The sequence below is a fragment of the Gopherus evgoodei genome, chromosome 2 (assembly GCF_007399415.2).
Source record: "Gopherus evgoodei ecotype Sinaloan lineage chromosome 2, rGopEvg1_v1.p, whole genome shotgun sequence".
NCBI lineage: Eukaryota > Metazoa > Chordata > Testudines > Testudinidae > Gopherus > Gopherus evgoodei.
The window spans coordinates 163,120,437-163,136,804 of NC_044323.1; the positions used below are offsets into that span (position 1 = coordinate 163,120,437).

General features: G+C 48.9%; 1 protein-coding gene across 2 annotated transcripts in view; it reads left to right on the top strand.

Annotated features, from left to right (window-relative positions):
• LOC115646414 (pleckstrin homology domain-containing family A member 2-like) overlaps window positions 1-16,044 on the top strand; it is a 54,586-nt gene extending 38,542 nt beyond the window's left edge. For both annotated transcript variants that reach the window (XM_030552217.1, XM_030552216.1), the window contains 5 exons: window positions 376-444; window positions 2,399-2,469; window positions 5,530-5,593; window positions 12,191-12,268; window positions 12,716-16,044. In XM_030552217.1, coding sequence (XP_030408077.1) covers window positions 376-444; window positions 2,399-2,469; window positions 5,530-5,593; window positions 12,191-12,268; window positions 12,716-13,084 — 651 coding nt within the window. In that variant the 3' untranslated portion in view covers window positions 13,085-16,044. The remainder of the gene's footprint in view (window positions 1-375; window positions 445-2,398; window positions 2,470-5,529; window positions 5,594-12,190; window positions 12,269-12,715) is intronic.
• Window positions 16,045-16,368: the final 324 nt, after the last annotated feature.

Genomic DNA, 16,368 nt, shown 5'->3' on the forward strand with positions numbered 1-16,368 from the left:
TTGATTTTATTGCTTCTGAGCCTTCTCTTGCTTTCCCCACTCCGCTGCTCCTCAAAGGGGTGCTTTTCACTTCTCAGGGTCCATGGATCACATTGGCATGAACAGTTGCTCTGTGTAGGAGGAGGGAGTGTGGCAGTGTTGGTGCAGAATGGTGCTGGTGTCAGAGCAGTGGTAGTGATTCAGCACCCTCAGTTATGAGCTGCTAGCTCTCAGCTTTCTGTTCCCCAGTGGAGCAGGCTCAGTGCTTTCACCAATGCCCCTTTTTTTGGAAAATGTGATCCCTAGGTTCTCAGGCCCCATTTGTTTTTTCCAAGGGGCTGGGAAGGCTGGAACTCAACCCTGGAAGCATTAGGGACTGTTCTGTCTGTTTTTCAGAGGAAGAGCTGGAAACGCCGGTACTTTGCTCTTGACGACTTTACCATCAGTTATTTCAAGTGCGAGCAGGTAAGCAGCCCCAGGGCCGGTGTAAGGATGTTTCGTGCCCTAGGTGAAACTTCCACCTTACGCCAGCCCCCGCCCTGAGGTGCCCCCCCTCCCCGTGGCAGCTCCTCCGCCCTGAGGCACCCCCCCGCAGCCCCAGCTCACCCCTGCTCCGCCTCCTCCCCGAGCACACTGTCGCTGCTTCACTTCTCCCACCTCCCAGGCTTGCGGTGCCAATCAGCTTAGGCATTGCAAGCCTGGGAGGTGGGAGAAGTGAAGCAGCCATGGCGTGCTCAGGGAGGAGGTGGGGCAGGGGTGAGCTGGGGCGGGGAGTTCCTCTGCGTGCCGCCCCCTCACCCTTACTTGTTGCAGATGGCCCTCCTCGCGCCCCACTGCCCCAGCCCCCTCCACCTAAATGCTGGCAGCAACCGGGGCAGCCAAAGATCTGGCCGCCACGGTCGCTGCAGAAGAAAATGCCACCTCGCAAATCCTAGTGCCCTAGGCTACTGCTTAGGTCACCTAAATGGTTGCACCGGCTCTGAGCAGCTCCCTCTCGCTCACTGTTCTCTGGGTGACCTTGTCCACTTGTCCCTTCCCTCGTGGGTGTATTGGGCTTGGCATTTGCAAGGCTGCATTTTTGGCTTCTGTTAAAATCAATCAAAATTTTGAGCACAGAAAATATGTGGGAGAGAACCTCACGTTTGGCGCTAAAGCTAAGAACAGATCCCACATACTGCGGGGGTGCAGGGAGCGGGTGCAGTGGCTGGGTTTAGGGACAGGTGGCAATCTGTGCCTTTGGCACAAATACAGCTCAAAACTGTGCTGTCGCAGAGGCTGTTCCTCTGCCTAAACCACCATGGAGTCCTGAGTCCTGTTTCTGCAAGCAAGAAACCTCACGCACGCGCCTGCATGCTCACCTCCCAACCAGGGGCGGCTCCAGGCACCAGCATGCCAAGCGCGGGCCTGAGGCGGCAAGCCATGGAGGGCACTCTTCCGGTCGCCGTGAAGGCAGCAGGCAGGTTGCCTTCGGCTGGATGTCTGCAGAGGGTCCGCTGGTCCTGAGCCTTCGGCGGACCTCCTGCAGGCGTGCCGCCGAATCCACAGGACCGGGGACTTCCCACAGGCAAGCCACCGAAGGCATCCTGCCTGCAGTGCTTGGGGCGGCAAAATACCTAGAGCCGCCCCTGCTCCCAACATATGCATACTTCCAACACACACCCCGCAGCATAGGTGGCATGCACCATCACGACTGTAATTGGCCATGGATGCATTTAGGGGACAAACTAGAAGAAGGCTTCTAACCATCAGCAAGGGGAGTGAGGTTCTGGAACAGTCTCCCAGTAGCACTGAGGGCAAGTAATCAGTCTAGTCTTAAAACAGAGCTTGATAAGTTTACAGGTGGGATTATATGACGGAGGTTGCTTGCGACAGCAGAAGACTGGATTTAATGACCCAGGATGGCTCTCCCAGCCCTGTATCTCACATGCCATGCTGCATGCTCCACTGCATGTATGCAGCCAGACCCCCCTCATGCCCGTGAGATGCCGGTTGGACTTCCCAAGACTTGAGACAGACGGGAGAGGAAGGCGCAGAGCAAAGAATGGAAAGGGGGTGAATTGAATGTGATCCAATAGACTAAAAAAAAACCAGCAAAACCTTGCCGTGCTCATCTGCCTTCCCCTTCTCAGTCGCTGTTCACTGGGTGCTGCTTCTGGGTTAGGGATGAGGGGGTGAGAGATGCTAGATGGAGCCGCCATTTGGGAATGCTCCTGCCCAGTGACATCTCTCCTTATTCCAGCCAGTGGCCAAGGAACCGGTCACCCCAGGACTCCGTCCATGGAGGCTTTGCTGAAGGTTGCTCTTAGGTCTCATAATTCAAAGTTCCTGGGTGCTAGAGTGAGCTCCCAGTGCCACCAGAGCAGCCCGCTAGGTTGAGACAGAACCACTGACTCTGTTTTGTTTTGTCTTGTCTCCCCAGGACAAGGAGCCCTTGCGTTCGATCCTCCTCAAGGATGTCCTCAAAACCCGTGAATGTCTAGTCAAATCTGGGTAATGCCTTTTCCTGCACTTCTGTTGTATTTGATCCCGTTAGAAGTGAGGTGGGACTATGAAAGGACTTTATCCTCAGATGTGCTAGCCCGGGTGTCCTAGCCAAATTCCAGTGGGGTGGCTGCATCCTGCCTGGCCAAGGACACCCTTCTGGTTTTGCAGATGGTTCTTCGCTTCCTGTGTGAACCTGCTCTGTAGCACTGCCGCTAAATAGTGTATGTTTACACAGCGAGCAGCTGTCCATGGCATTGAGCCTCAGAGCCGGGACCAGCAGCCACAGTGCTAATAGTAGCTGTGTACACATCACAGGTCAGGCTTTAGCTCAGGCTCTGAAGCTGAGCCCAAGCTCCAGCCCAAGCCGCCATGTCTACAAGGCTGTTCATAGTGCAAGCCTGAGTCTGTCAACTCAGGTCTGAGCCTGGCTGCTGCAGGCTATGTAGACATGCCCACAGTGCTGTGTTATGACCTAGCAATGGATGGATCGGCAGGATGGGCTAGTGGCTAGAGCCCTGCATGGGCACTCGGGACACCAGGGTCCATTTTCTGGCTCTGCCACAGGCTTCCTGAGAGATTTTGGGCAAGTCATGTAATCCCTCTGTGCCTCAGTTTCCCATCTGTAAGTGGAGATGCTAGCAATGCCCTGCTGCATAAGGTGGCTATGAGGGTATGTGCTCAGATACTGCAGTGAGGAAAAGACTCAGGGGAGGGGGAGGGTGACATGAGGACCCTCTGAGTGGAGCAAGTATGCAAGGAAAGAATGGGAGAATTATGGAACGTTAAGGAACAATGAGAGAGTCTGACCAATCCACAGCGGCCCGTAAGGCTCCTTTGGGAGGACAGTACTAGGGCATGAGTGAGGACTGGTAGGTCCTAATCCCAGCTCTGGCACTGACTCTCTGTGTGAGCGTCAGGAAATCACCTCACCTCTACGTGCCTCAATTCCCCATCTGGAAAAGGGATGTGACGAAGAGGGGCACCTAAGGGATGCAAAGGGCAGATTGTAGTTTAAGTTGCCACAGCTGAGTTCCCAGCCAGGGCTGTCACAACCTGATTCTCCTCAGATCATGTGTTCTCTGGTGCCTTCCTTGTTTGAGTTATGCTGTGTCTCACTGGAATTCCCCAGTGGTCACATTTCACAGCGTCCCCTGTGTCACAGGTTTGCTGCTGATCTCAGGCAGTTTTCAGGGTTGGTTTGTGGCTGGGACCCTTGCCTTTCATCGAGGGCATCTTTCCAATATGTAGCACCTTTAATTTTTCCTTTATTTTGTTTTCCTGTTATCCATCTGGAGTTGGGACCCAGCTCCCTGTGCTGGCACAGATTACTGGCCCGGCCAAGTTACGCTGTGTCTAGACATCCCATTTCAATTAGCACCTTTGATCTGAGCAATCCCATATACTTACCTGGATGCTGGGGCTCCCTTTTTCAGAAGAAGTGAATTTACGGAGAGTAGAGCCGCTCAGAGTCCCCAGAAGGAACTGGCAAGGGAATGCATTCCACGGCCAGTTGCAGGTGGACAGCCTGAGCAAGAACACTTAACCCCTGTTAAACAGAGTGCAGAGAGACCCCCTACCAAGCAGAGCAGCGACCCAGACTGCAACGGTGGAATAAACGCCTGTTATATTCAAGGAAGAAAGGTGGGGTGCCCCTGTGGGGATTTGGAGCGGGGCTGCAGCTTCCCATATACATCTAGGGGAAGTCAGCTGCTGGCCAAAATTCATCCCCCCCCCTCCACCCTTGGTGCACTGAATTGGATGTGTACCTGAGGACAGCAAATGGGCGGCTAGTTAGAACTGTGCTCAATGGAGGATCATGGTCTGTGTGGCAATGAGGAGGGGCTCTGCAGACATACAGTTACTGTTTGTGAGTGAACTCTAAGCTTGGGTTTGACTTGTATTAGCCAATTGGCTAATTCTTGCCCCATCTTATTCTGGCATGACCCTAGATCTGCACCAATACAGATGTTGCCACAGTTAAAATTGTGAGAGGGAAGCACAGTGCACTGGATGCTGAATAACAGTATCCGTGTCCTTAATGAACTGAAGAAACTACTCAGGAAACTAAGACTTCTGTGCTGCTGGCAGGGACAAAGGCAGCTCGGGTCACATGCAGTCCAAGTACTCACCGGGCAAGTGTCCTCTCCACCCAGACCTATCAAACATGGTTTGGTTTTCTTCATTATCTTCTCCCTCACTTGTGCATCCCTGTCCCCCAGGGTCCTGTGATGGGCACTGCTTTTGAGTCATGTTCCTTGTTTACTGGGTTTTGGTGCACTGGTTTTGAATGGACCCATGTTATCAGATATGATGAAAACCAGATGAATTGATTGACAGTGATTTCATAGGCAGGCTGCACAACATCTTTAGTGTAATTTACTACTTGTGATATTTGTGCTTGCACTGAGCCTTAGGAGAGCCCTGAATAAGACCAGGCCTTTATGAATGCTGTTTTATTACCCAAATTAGCAGTGGAGATGCTGAATATATCCAAGTTGATTTAAAGGTATGGAAGTGAAAACATGAGCTAGAGCTTTAATGAAACAAACTCTTCTTGCCCTATGCAAAAACCATTTGACTGACAGAATTATTTCACACTTGATAGTGAGGATACGCTTATAAAGGCTAAATAAAGAGTTAATAAATCAAATAGACAGGAGTAGTATGTGTTATAAGCACATCAGTAGACGGTGTTGTAGATGGTTATAATCTATGCTTATAAGCAGTCTCTTGACCTGCTGGACTTTAACAATTGACTAGCCATTTATTTAAAACCTCTATTAATAATTTATTATCCTTTATCAACTATTTATAAATGGAACTTTTGTATAAAGTGTGGGCTGAGAATCATTTGGCTTGCAGACTGCAGTGCACGTGTGTAAACAAGGTGTATTTAATAAGAAACACAGACCTCAATTCTATATAACTTAAGATTAATACTGAATACATCCAAGGTCTGCATTGAATATTCTGTTGTTAATGTTTTCTAGATATGAACATGAAGAAGAAATAGTCTATCCTGCTTGTGATGAATTCAGGGTAAATCTCTCTGTCTCTTGTTTCTAGTGACCTTCTCATGCGGGACAATCTGTTTGAAATCACAACGAGCTCTAGGACATTCTACATACAGGTAAAATCATTCCTAGTTTCAAAGGACTTTGAAGTGATTAGATAACCTGTACTGCACATGAGCTCATAATGGGGACTGGTGTTTTGCTTTGAGTTTACTGTTTTAGGCAGTAAATTTAGCTCTTGACAGTTGCTCTGAGTCACAGTCATCTAAACAGGATGCTCCCTGATGGGCTTCCAACCAGAAAACACAAGTAGGTGAGTTTGTATACAACTCAGCTCAGCTTTGAGGCTCCAGTTGAGGGTAGGGGGGAAGGAGAAAAGAAAACTGCCTGGTGGTTTCAGTTCTCCAATTCAGTGTATTTATAATTGCAGCAATTTGTATGGGCAGGAAGAAACATGTAGACACAAAAGTACCAACACTTAGATGAAAATCCAGATGGAGAAAGTCATGACTGAAAAATTATTTCACTAGGAGGGTGGTGAAGCATTGGAATGGGCTACCTAGGAAGGTGGTGGAATCACCTTCCTTAGAGGTTTTTAAGTCAGGCTTGACAAAGGGATGATTTATTTGGGAATTGGTCTTGCTTTGAGCAGGGAGTTGGACTAGATACCTCCTGAGGTCCACCGGCGGATTAACAAATTTGCCGCCCCTAGGCCCACAAAAAATTGCCGCCCTCCCCCCCCCCGCCAGCTCACCTCCGCTCCCTTGCAGCAAGCCTGAGGAGGGGAGGGGAGAAGGGGAGTTGTGGCGCGCTCGGGCGATGATGGAGGTGGAGTGATGGTGAACTCTGGCAGGGAGCGGTTCCCTGCCCACCCCCGCCCGAAGATTTACTCCCCACGCCTGCTGGCCCCAGGTCACCTCCCTATCCCCTAAGTGCGCTGATACTCACTTCTCCCTCCCTCCCAGCGCTTTCGCGCGGCAAGCCTGAGAGGGAAAGGGGAGAAGGGGAGTTGCGGCGCACTTGGGAGATGGTAGCGGTGAAGCGGAGGTGAGCTGGGGTGGGGAGTGGTTCCCGGCCCCCCTGGGTTACTACCCGTGCCCGCGGGTCCCAGCTCACCTCTGCTCTGCCTCCTCCGATCGTGTAGCTACTCGCTTCTCCTTCCCTCCCAGCGCTTTCGCATGGCAAGCCTGGGAGGCAGGAGGGAAGTGCAGCGCACCTGGGAGAGGAGGTGGGTGGGGGATTTGGGGAAGGGGCAGAGTTGGGGAGGGCGCGTGAGCAAATTTGCTGCCCTAGGCCTAAGCCTTGTTGGCCTAGGCGATAATACATCGCTGCTGAGGTCCCTTCCAACCCAGATATTCTATGATTCTACGACTGCAGCTTCCTTGTCCTGAAGTTTGCTGTCAATCAGGCCAGCCCTCTTCCACTTCCTCAGGACTGTTGATCATTCCCAGCTCCTGGTGCCACATGGAGGATGGAAAGTGAACTGAAGGCTGGCTTGCAGCAGTGCGGGCTGCTTCCTGCTTTTTAAGGCAAATACTGATCCTAACACAATGATAATGCTCAGATATCTCCCTTTCTCTCTCTGGGGCACTGTGCAAACATTAGCGAATAGCAGCTGGTTATCCTCTACTTCTAGCCCCTCTTAACTCTTTCTTGGGAGGCTGTCGGCCCGATTCTCCATTACGTTGTTTTTTGAACAGTCATTTACACCAGTGCAGATTGCTACCATCCTGATTTGGGAGCATTTTACATCTGCTTTGCAATGGCGTTACTGATCACATGAAGTAAACAGCAAAGAAGAGTCTGGCCCTGTAGGTACAGAGCTATATAAGTTTCAGAGTGTTAGCCGTGTTAGTCTGTATCAGCAAAAAGAACGAGGAGTCCTTGTGCCACCGCAGAGACTAACTGGGATGAAGTGGGTTGTAGCCCACGAAAGCTTATGCCCAAATACATTTGTTAGGCCATGTCTACACTACAGCATAAAATCGAAATTATTAAAACCGGTTTTATAAAACTGGTTTTATAAAATCGATTTTACGCGTCCACACTAGGGCACATTAATTCGGTGGTGTGCGTCCATGGTCCTAGGCTACCATCGATTTCCGGAGCGATGCACTCTGGGTAGCTCAGTAAAAGAATGAGACCAATAACTTCGATTTCCATCCACACTAAACCTAAATCGATATAGTAATATCGATTTTAGGGTTACTCCTCTCGTTGGGGAGGAGTACAGAAATCGATTTCAAGAGCCCTTAAAATCGATTTAAAGTGCCTTGTAGTGTGGACGGGTACAGCGTTAAATCGATTTAACGCTGTTTAAATCGATTTAACGCTGTAGTGTGGACCAGGCCTTAGTCTCTAGGGCCTGGTCTACACTGGGGGGGATTGATTAAGATATGTAACTTCAGCTATGAGAATAGTGTAGCTGAAGTCGACGTATCTTAAATTGAATTAAAATGACTTACTTCGCGTCCTCGCAGTGCGGGATCGATGGCCGCGGCTCCCCCGTCGACTTTGCTTCCGCCTCTCGCACTGCTGGAGTTCAGCAGTCGACAGGAGAGCGATCGGGGATCGATTTTATCGCATCTACACAACGCGATAAATCAATCCCCGATAGACCGATGGCTACCTGCCGATCCAGTACCCTAAGGTGTCATGGGGCTATATAAATACCTCCTGAGTCTCCAAGGGGGTAAAAGTAAAGAAAGGGCTGACAGGTAGAGAGCTGTCAGGTGTCTACACTGGATAGTATTTATACATTGAGTCAATCTGCCACAGAAATTTCAAAATGAACATCAGTTTAAAGACAACACTTCACTCCCCCAAACCCTTAGACTCATTCATATCTCATACACACCCCTCCCCCAACTTCAGACGGGTGTTTTTTTCAGCAGAGACCATGCAAAGCAGCGAGTACTGCACACCCACCAAGTAGTTACAGCCAGCTGTCTTCTTTCACTGCAACAGTTCCAAGAGCTGCAGCAGCTCTTGGGGACACATGCTCTGCAGCCGCATCTGTGCACCTCTGAGAGCTTCTGCCCCAGCTTGTCTCCTGCCCCGACTCAGGCCTCTGAGGCTTTGATGTATTTAGTCTATTTGCTGAGCTGGTCCCCAAAACAAAATAATTCAAACTGAGCAGTATCTGGCCTGAGCATTGCAAATGCCTGTGTAAGACTGGCAGGTCTGAGCCAGCTGCAGCTGCCTCCTGGACAAAATCCAGATTGCTCGCCCCTGCAAGAGGCAGGAAGTCCCACGCTACGCCTGGCCAGTTCTGCAGCCCAGTGTCTGCTCAGCACTTCGCTGCCGGGTTGGTAAGGAGTCAGTGGGCTGCTCTGAGCCTGTGGGGAGAAGAAGTGCCCCATGTTGCTATCTAGTGCCCCCTCTGGCTGGCTGCAGGAGGGGCACTGAGGCGAGAGCTGAGTCTCCAGAGGGAAAGATGCTGCATGGTGAGGTCTTGGGGCAGTGGGAGAAGAGGCAACTGAGGGAAGCTCTCCATGTCCAAAGGATTCTCGCTGCCTGGAACAACTCATGTGAGAAGCTGCTCAGGGCCCTGCCAATAGATGCCCTGTGGTCTTTGCTCCATTCAGAGCTGGGTGTCCTGTGGAGCTTCTGACTCACCCTAGAGGTGCCCACCAGCTTCTCCTTGCCTCGTACAACCCAGGGTAAATGTCCATCACCCTGAAATGTCTGCGCAGGGGCCTCTGTGTGAGGCGAGTCAGGGTGTATCTCAGTCCCATTTCTGGTCAGACAAGCAACTCCATCACAGAAATCACCATCTCCACTCAACCCTCACGTGGGACATCTTGGCAGAGAGACCAAGGGCTGGAGAGACTCCATTCCCGTCTGATCCCAGGGACGATTGGTTCATGCTCCCTACAAGCCAAGGCTGGGGTGCGGAGGCAGAGTGTGGGGTGGTGATGTCAGGGTTTAGGGCAGCGGATAAATTTGTGTGTTTGCTCTGCCACACCAAGCTAGTGACATCTTTAAACGAAAATATCCTGTGGGCTCCCTGGAGACCCCTTGGTGTTGCCTTCTTGATGCATGAATGCGTTTAGCAACATGTGAAAAGCAAATAGGCAGCCAACTCCTTGCAGGAAAGCACCACCCCGGCTTGTTTTCACTGGCCATCCTCCCTCTGCAGTACCAGTGGTAGGAATTATGAAGTGGTCTGGAAGCCAAGAGAGGAATCATCCCTAGCGCTTGTTGGAGAAGGGCACATCTTTATCCCTGGTGTGTTTCCTCCCTGCGTGAACCCTTCCGCAGGGAACACTTACTTGTGGAGAGCAGGCTGCCATGGTAAACACAGCATCAAACCCTCTCTCTGGGCTTGTCTACATTGGGAAATTGACTTGCATAGCTATTGCAAAATAAGCTATTTTGCAACGGCTATTCTGCAATGGCTCCCTGTGTGGACACTGTATTCTGGAATAAATGTCACTTTTATTCCAGAATTATTACTCTGCTTTGGAAGTAAGTGCTTTGGAAGCAGACTAATTACTCTGGAATAAAAATCACTGTTGCTCCAGAATAGTCTCCACTTGGGAGCTATTGCAGAATAGCTTATTCTGTGCCAATCAGTTTCCTCCCAAAGACAAGATCATGAACTCATCTAACAAGCTGCCTGATTTTGCACTGCAGACTTGTTATTGCTTCAGCTTTTAAAGCCAGATGCCAGAGGACTGGCAGTTGTATCATCTCTGTTTTTGAAGCATAAAGTGCAGGCTCACAAGCCACCCTTTTATCCCAGAATCCAAATATGAGCCTTAGCAAAGCAGGAGCTCTGCAGGACCCAGCAAAGGCAATTGCTCAGCCTTTCCAATTCACATCACCCTTCTTTTCCACCTCAGGCTTCTGTGGGCACGTCAGTATCCAAAATGCTCTTCCAGATCCCACCTTGTTCATAGCTGGGCTAGCATCCAGGGAACCCAGAAGGTCTGAGCATGCAAAGCTCTCTCCTGTGGCTACTCTGCAGGATTTTGTTCTGTGGGAGCCTGGCTATGGTTTGTGTATGTGGGAGAAAGGAGTTTACCTGGCAGAGAGAGAACCACTGTAATCAGGAGAGTGCCTGGTCTTGGGAGGCCCCCTGGAAGGTCCTCTGCCTGTGCAGAGCCACGGTGGAGATTCTGCAGCACAGAAGCACATAATTCAGTTTGGCTTGGAAAATCACTGGACTTTATCAGCATCTGTTTCAGCTGACAGGCTCAGCCTTAGTTTATATGTGGGTGCACCTTGGCTCCAGTATGGTCTCCAGCTGCTTCCTGAAAGCAACATAAGGTGCCTCCTTCCACGCCGGGACTGAATAAACTACATCTGCAAAGCCCCAAACTCCTGCTGCCGTGGGAGCGTGGGACCTGAATGCCAGTCTCCTGCAAGACAGCAAAATACAGCTCTGTGCTGCTTGTCCTCTGGCCCAGATCGGGACTGCAGTGGGACCGCAACAATCAGAGATAGAAAAGGCCTGTTTTGTCTCCTCATATCCCTCCTCAGGGCCGGCTCCAGGCCCCAGCATGCCAAGCACATGCTTGGGGCAGCATGCAGCGGAGGCGCTCTGCCGGTGCAGGGAGGGTGGCAGGCGGCTCCAGTGGACCTCCCGCAGGCGTCCCTGCGGAGGGTACGCTGGTCCCGCGGCTCCAGTGGAGCATCCGCAGGCACGCCTGCGGGAGGTCCACTGGAGCCGCAGAACCGGCGAGCGGCAGAGCGCCCCCCACGGCGTGCCACTGTGCTTTGGGTGGCGAAATGGCTAGAGCCGGCCCTGTCCCTCCTTCAGGGGGCGGTGCAGGACAGTTCCCTACAGTCTATTTTCTAATGCTTTGCCCAGCCTTGATGGGGCTTCCTCCCCTGGTCTAGGGTGACCAGATGTCCCGATTTTATAGGGACTGTCCCGATTTTGGGTTTTTTTTCTTATATAGGCTCCTATTACCCCCTACCCCCGTCCCAATTTTTCACATCTGCTGTCTGATCAGACCTACCCTGGGCAGACAGGGGAGGGGGAGATCTCATGTTTTTTAAATACTGGTTTCAGAGTAGTCCCTGTGGCGGGAAGGGGCCGGTGAGGAGGCCATGCTCACTGAAATGTCTCTGCTCACCATATTCTATGTATAGTTCTTGCCCTTTGGTGGAGTTGGTTTGTAACTTAACATTTTGTGTTTTTTGGGGGGGGGCAGGGGAATAGCCCCATTTTGTTTTGTTGTTTTTTAAAGAGGTTGGCCATATGGCGTTGTCTCATCAGACAAAAATCACCCTGTAGGAGAATTACAGCAGCGAGCTGCTATTAATGGATCTGATCCTGCAGAGTGTTGAGTGCCTCCTGAGGGCCCAATATGTGCTGGTTTCCTGAGCTGTTGGGTTTGGATACCTTAGAAGTCAGGCTAAGCATGATTTGCTCATCCCCGAAGATCGTCTCATAAATGTAATCAAAAGTCAAGCCTTTTTGGTACGTTTCTTGACTTTCCGAGTGGAGTGAAATCCTAATGACACATGAAGCAATTTCACAGAAATTGAGCAGGGTTTTTATTTACAAAATAGGTCTGGGCTGAACTAGGTCATAAGGTATACGACCTAAGAAAAGCTAGTGACATGCTCTATATGTGGTACTTGTTAACATCAGAGATGCACTGGCCAGACCCCCTGGATAGCATAGTTGAATTGTTGCTGCTCCAAGTGACTTGTCAAATGCAGGCCGAAATCTCATTTGTGGCTGGTATGTTTTGCAGGCAGACAGCCCTGAGGATATGCACAGCTGGATCAAAGCAATCACAGAGGCGATGCAGGCCCTGAAAAGCCGCCCAAGGGTAGGTCATATCCTTTCCTCTTCACATTTAGCATCAGTTAAAGAGCCATTATTTTTAAGCTGATGTGATTTATTTAGCGGCTTGTGCAAATGTTCGGTGAATTAGTCAGTTTCCAGGATAAGACCCTGCTGTCTCTGGATTTGTCTACCACTCATCCAAAAAAAGTTTAAAAAACAAGAAGTAGTAGTTAGGAGAAGTCATTCAGTCCAGCTTGGCTATGAAATCAGCAATGCTCCCTGAAGCCCGGGCAAAAGATTCAGCAACAGCAAAAGCTAATTGAATTCAGATTTGCATAGTTCACTTAATTCTCTTGTCCTTGCCTTGAAGCCTGAAGCATATATAGTACTAAAGTCCTGATCTCTAGAATCGTCCTCCAGGATGCTTAGAGCAATTTCTACAGGAACTAACTCCCACCTTTCCCCCTCTGCTCTGCCTGTCTTTTTGCAGGAAATGTCCTTCGCAAGATCCGTTTCTTCTATGAACAGGCCTGGGTGCTCCAATCTTTCAAGTTCCTTGATCCCCTCCTTGCCCCGAATGAGACAGCCCGGGGATGAGAGGAAAGCACTCTGCAAAACCCCTTCCACCCCATCCTGGCAGCCTTGGACACCAGTGCCGCAGCCAGGAGGGAAGCAGCCCATGAGAGAGGAGATGACGAGGCATATGAGAGACTCAGTGTTTGTGCCCTCATTCACAGAGTGTGAATCTGGAGCCATGCAGCAGAGGCGTGTACGGCACAGATCTGAACCCCAGCACATTAAAGAGAAGCCATTTATGTTTAACCTGGATGATGAGAACATCCGGACCTCTGATGTGTAACCAAACCCAGGCTCTTTTTGCCTTCAGTTTTGTTTTTTTTTAAATGATGAACTCTGTTGATAGCAGTTTAATGCAAAGGTACCTTGATTTTACCCCAGACACATGTAGTGGTATCAGCTAACCCGAGCCAGCATAGTGCGCCACTTGTGTAATAACCATTGCAATGTGATGTACTCCGTCTGCTGAAACAGAGCAGAGTTTGGACTGGAAGAGCTGGTCTCTTCAGTACAAGTGTGGATACGTGTGCTAAGTGCATTGGATTAATCTCTGGTGAAACTCCATTTAATTATCTGGGATGAATTTATCCTGTTTTTGCCAACTCCCTCCAGTGATATGAGCTTTAGATAGAACCACTTCCCTTGATAGGGTTGCTTTCCCAGAAAAGGAAGTGGAGGTCACATATTTCTAACAGTTCCCCTCTTCCCCACCCCCCCACCGTAAACCCACCTTTAACAGCTCAGTTTCTTTTTGTACCACCAGGCTGCCAGTGGTGAGCATGAGAACTGAAGCAGCTGCTGGAGGAAGGTAATGAGAACTGTCAGTAGCAAAGGCAGCCCTTTTTGTTTTATTAGGAAGACACCACTGTGACTTGGTGATCTTAAACCCATTTTGTGCTCACTTTGTACAGGAATAAATGACGACCACACATGGTGTAAATTCGGAAGCGTCAGCCCCCAGTGCCTAAGCTGACAAAACAGCACTATCTTTAGCAAATACCATGATTCTGAATTCTTGGGAATCATGCAGGAAATATAGGACAAGATTTTGTCAAAGGCACAGAGGGCAGTTAGGTGCCCAGTTCTCACTGACTTTCAATAGGAGATGGATGCTTAACTCTCCCATACAGGCCAAAAAAGGAATGAGTGAGTCACACTAGGAAATCTGCTGTGTTTGTAAAAAGAAAGAACACTGCAGTTTTAAAACTGGCTTTCTAGGAGACCAGCTCTTCACAATAGCCAACTAACAATGTATTAACCAATGTGTTTTCTTTGTAGTAACTCCTTTTCTAGCCATGGCCTTTACATGATGTCAGACTGTGGAAAAAGCTCCTTGTTCAGAGTTATGTAACACTTCATGCATTGATGATAACCAACATGTTTCTTGGTATATTTATATTTTTTTAAAAAATGTGAGTCAAGGATAACACCACTTCTTTGCAGACTAGGTGTAACTGAGTATCTGTGGCAAGAATATTCTCAGGTATTTATCCAATCTTGCATTGCATACACTTGGGCACAAAGACTTAATTAAAATGCCTGAATCTTGAAATATTAAAGAACGTGTAGTGAAAGCAGAATATTTACAATGAAATTTGGATGATTTGGCCATCCAACCAGCATGCACTCTCGACCTTTACATGTAAATAAGCAGAACTCTTTTTTTAAGCAATGCAAATGTGGCATTAACCCATAACAAAACAAGCTGATGCACAAAGGGTATAAAGCAATTTACAGCAGAGACAGTGTTTTGATCTTTCTCACCTAAGAAGTGGGTTAGTAATCACTCTCAGCTAGACACCACACAATTCTCTTTCCTGTCTCTTTATTTCCTGTGGGGGGTTGTAATAGTGGCTCAGGTTGTTCTGTGATTTTTTTTTTAAGACTTTGTAAAGCCTGCACAAGGCAGGTGCACCTCTTACATTGCTATTTACAGGGCTTCAGTGGCTCATAGGACTTTTGCCAGCCCTTTGCGTAGGGGGGAGTTTCACCCAGAACGAAAAGCTATCCATTCTTTCCATTTGTGTGTCCAGCTGCTTCTGCACCAAGCCTTTTCCTCTCCCACCCTTACTCAGACAAAACTACCAGTGACTTCCTTGGGAATTTTGCCTGAGTAAGTACAAAGGATGAGGTGCTGTTTATCTAAAAAGCAGCACATCTAGCTGGAAACCCTTATCCAAGGCTAAAGCAAGTTCAAACCATCGTTAAGTAATTAAAAACATCCCTTGCTTTATTATTAAGACATTGCTGAATGAGTTGCAAGTTCCAGCTATTCGTAGTTTCAGTGCTACCTACACTCCTAGAAACTGATCTTTGTGAACAGAAGGCAGCTGCTGTAGATAAGGGCCCCACAGTAAAGCCATGCTAGCCATGGACAGTACACTTGCTCTGAAAAGGGTTAGATGAGGTAGTTAAAATCTGCTGGGACCTAGAATTCTGCCTATGCTAGCTGCTTCCTGTTAGCAAGAGTGAGAGACCTTTAAGGGGGGAAAAGGCTAGTGTAAACCCTGCCGAAGACTCCAAATGAAATTTTGTGTCCTAAACCAGACATGTGCATGCTCTTGCCATCTTTAATAAACTGAAGTTGATACCTCAGTCTTAAATGTTCCAATCATACTGCGGCAGATGTAGGTTTGGGATCTCTTGGAGTAGTCTTAAGATAGCAAAGATTTCTACTTCTTTTTATTGTCTGACAGTTGTCATTGACTGTATGAAGCAATGCCATGTGCCCTACAAACTCTGCTTAACATTACTCCACTGGAGAAAATCCCTTTGTTTTGTCCTGGCCTGCACTGATTTAACTGTTTTAAGAACTGTATGTGAGCCTGGTCCAAACTCAGTTTGGGGCCAAATGGGGCTTTATCATGGTTTGTCCCATGAGTACAGATGGAGCCAAATCATGTTATAACTAAACTGAAATAATATGTTCTTGCTTCTATTTCTACCTGTACCAAAGAGTTTTTCGGTAACTCATACAGGCCAGCCAAAATCCATTCCAACCCTGGCCAAAACCACGTTCAAACCGTACTTGAGCACAGCGGTTAAATAAGACTGAAAATCCTTGTGTAGAACAACAGTATCTATCAGTCTCAGGTTTCCATAGGGCACCCATTGCTATGGTGTTTAGGCTCTGATCAACGTTATGCTGAGAGCAAGGATTGGAGGGGAGGGCTCAAAGATCCATCTAGCCCATCCATCCAAAGGTCCATCCAGCCCAATATCCTGTCTTCCGACAGTGGCCAACGCCAGGTGCCCCAGAGGGAATGAACAGAACAGGGAATCATCAAGTGATCCATCCCTTGTTGCCCATTCCCAGCTTCTGACAAACAGAGGCTAAGGACACCATTCCTGCCCATCCTGGCTAACAGCCATTGATGGACCGATCCTCCATGAACTTATCTACTTCTTTTTTGAACCCTGTTATGGTCTTGGCCTTCACAACATCCTCTGACAAGGAGTTTCACAGGTTGACTGTGCATTGTGTGAAGAAATACTTCCTTTTGTTTGTTTTAAACCTGCTGCATATTAATTTCATTTGATGACCCCTAGTCAAAAGAAGATAAGAAC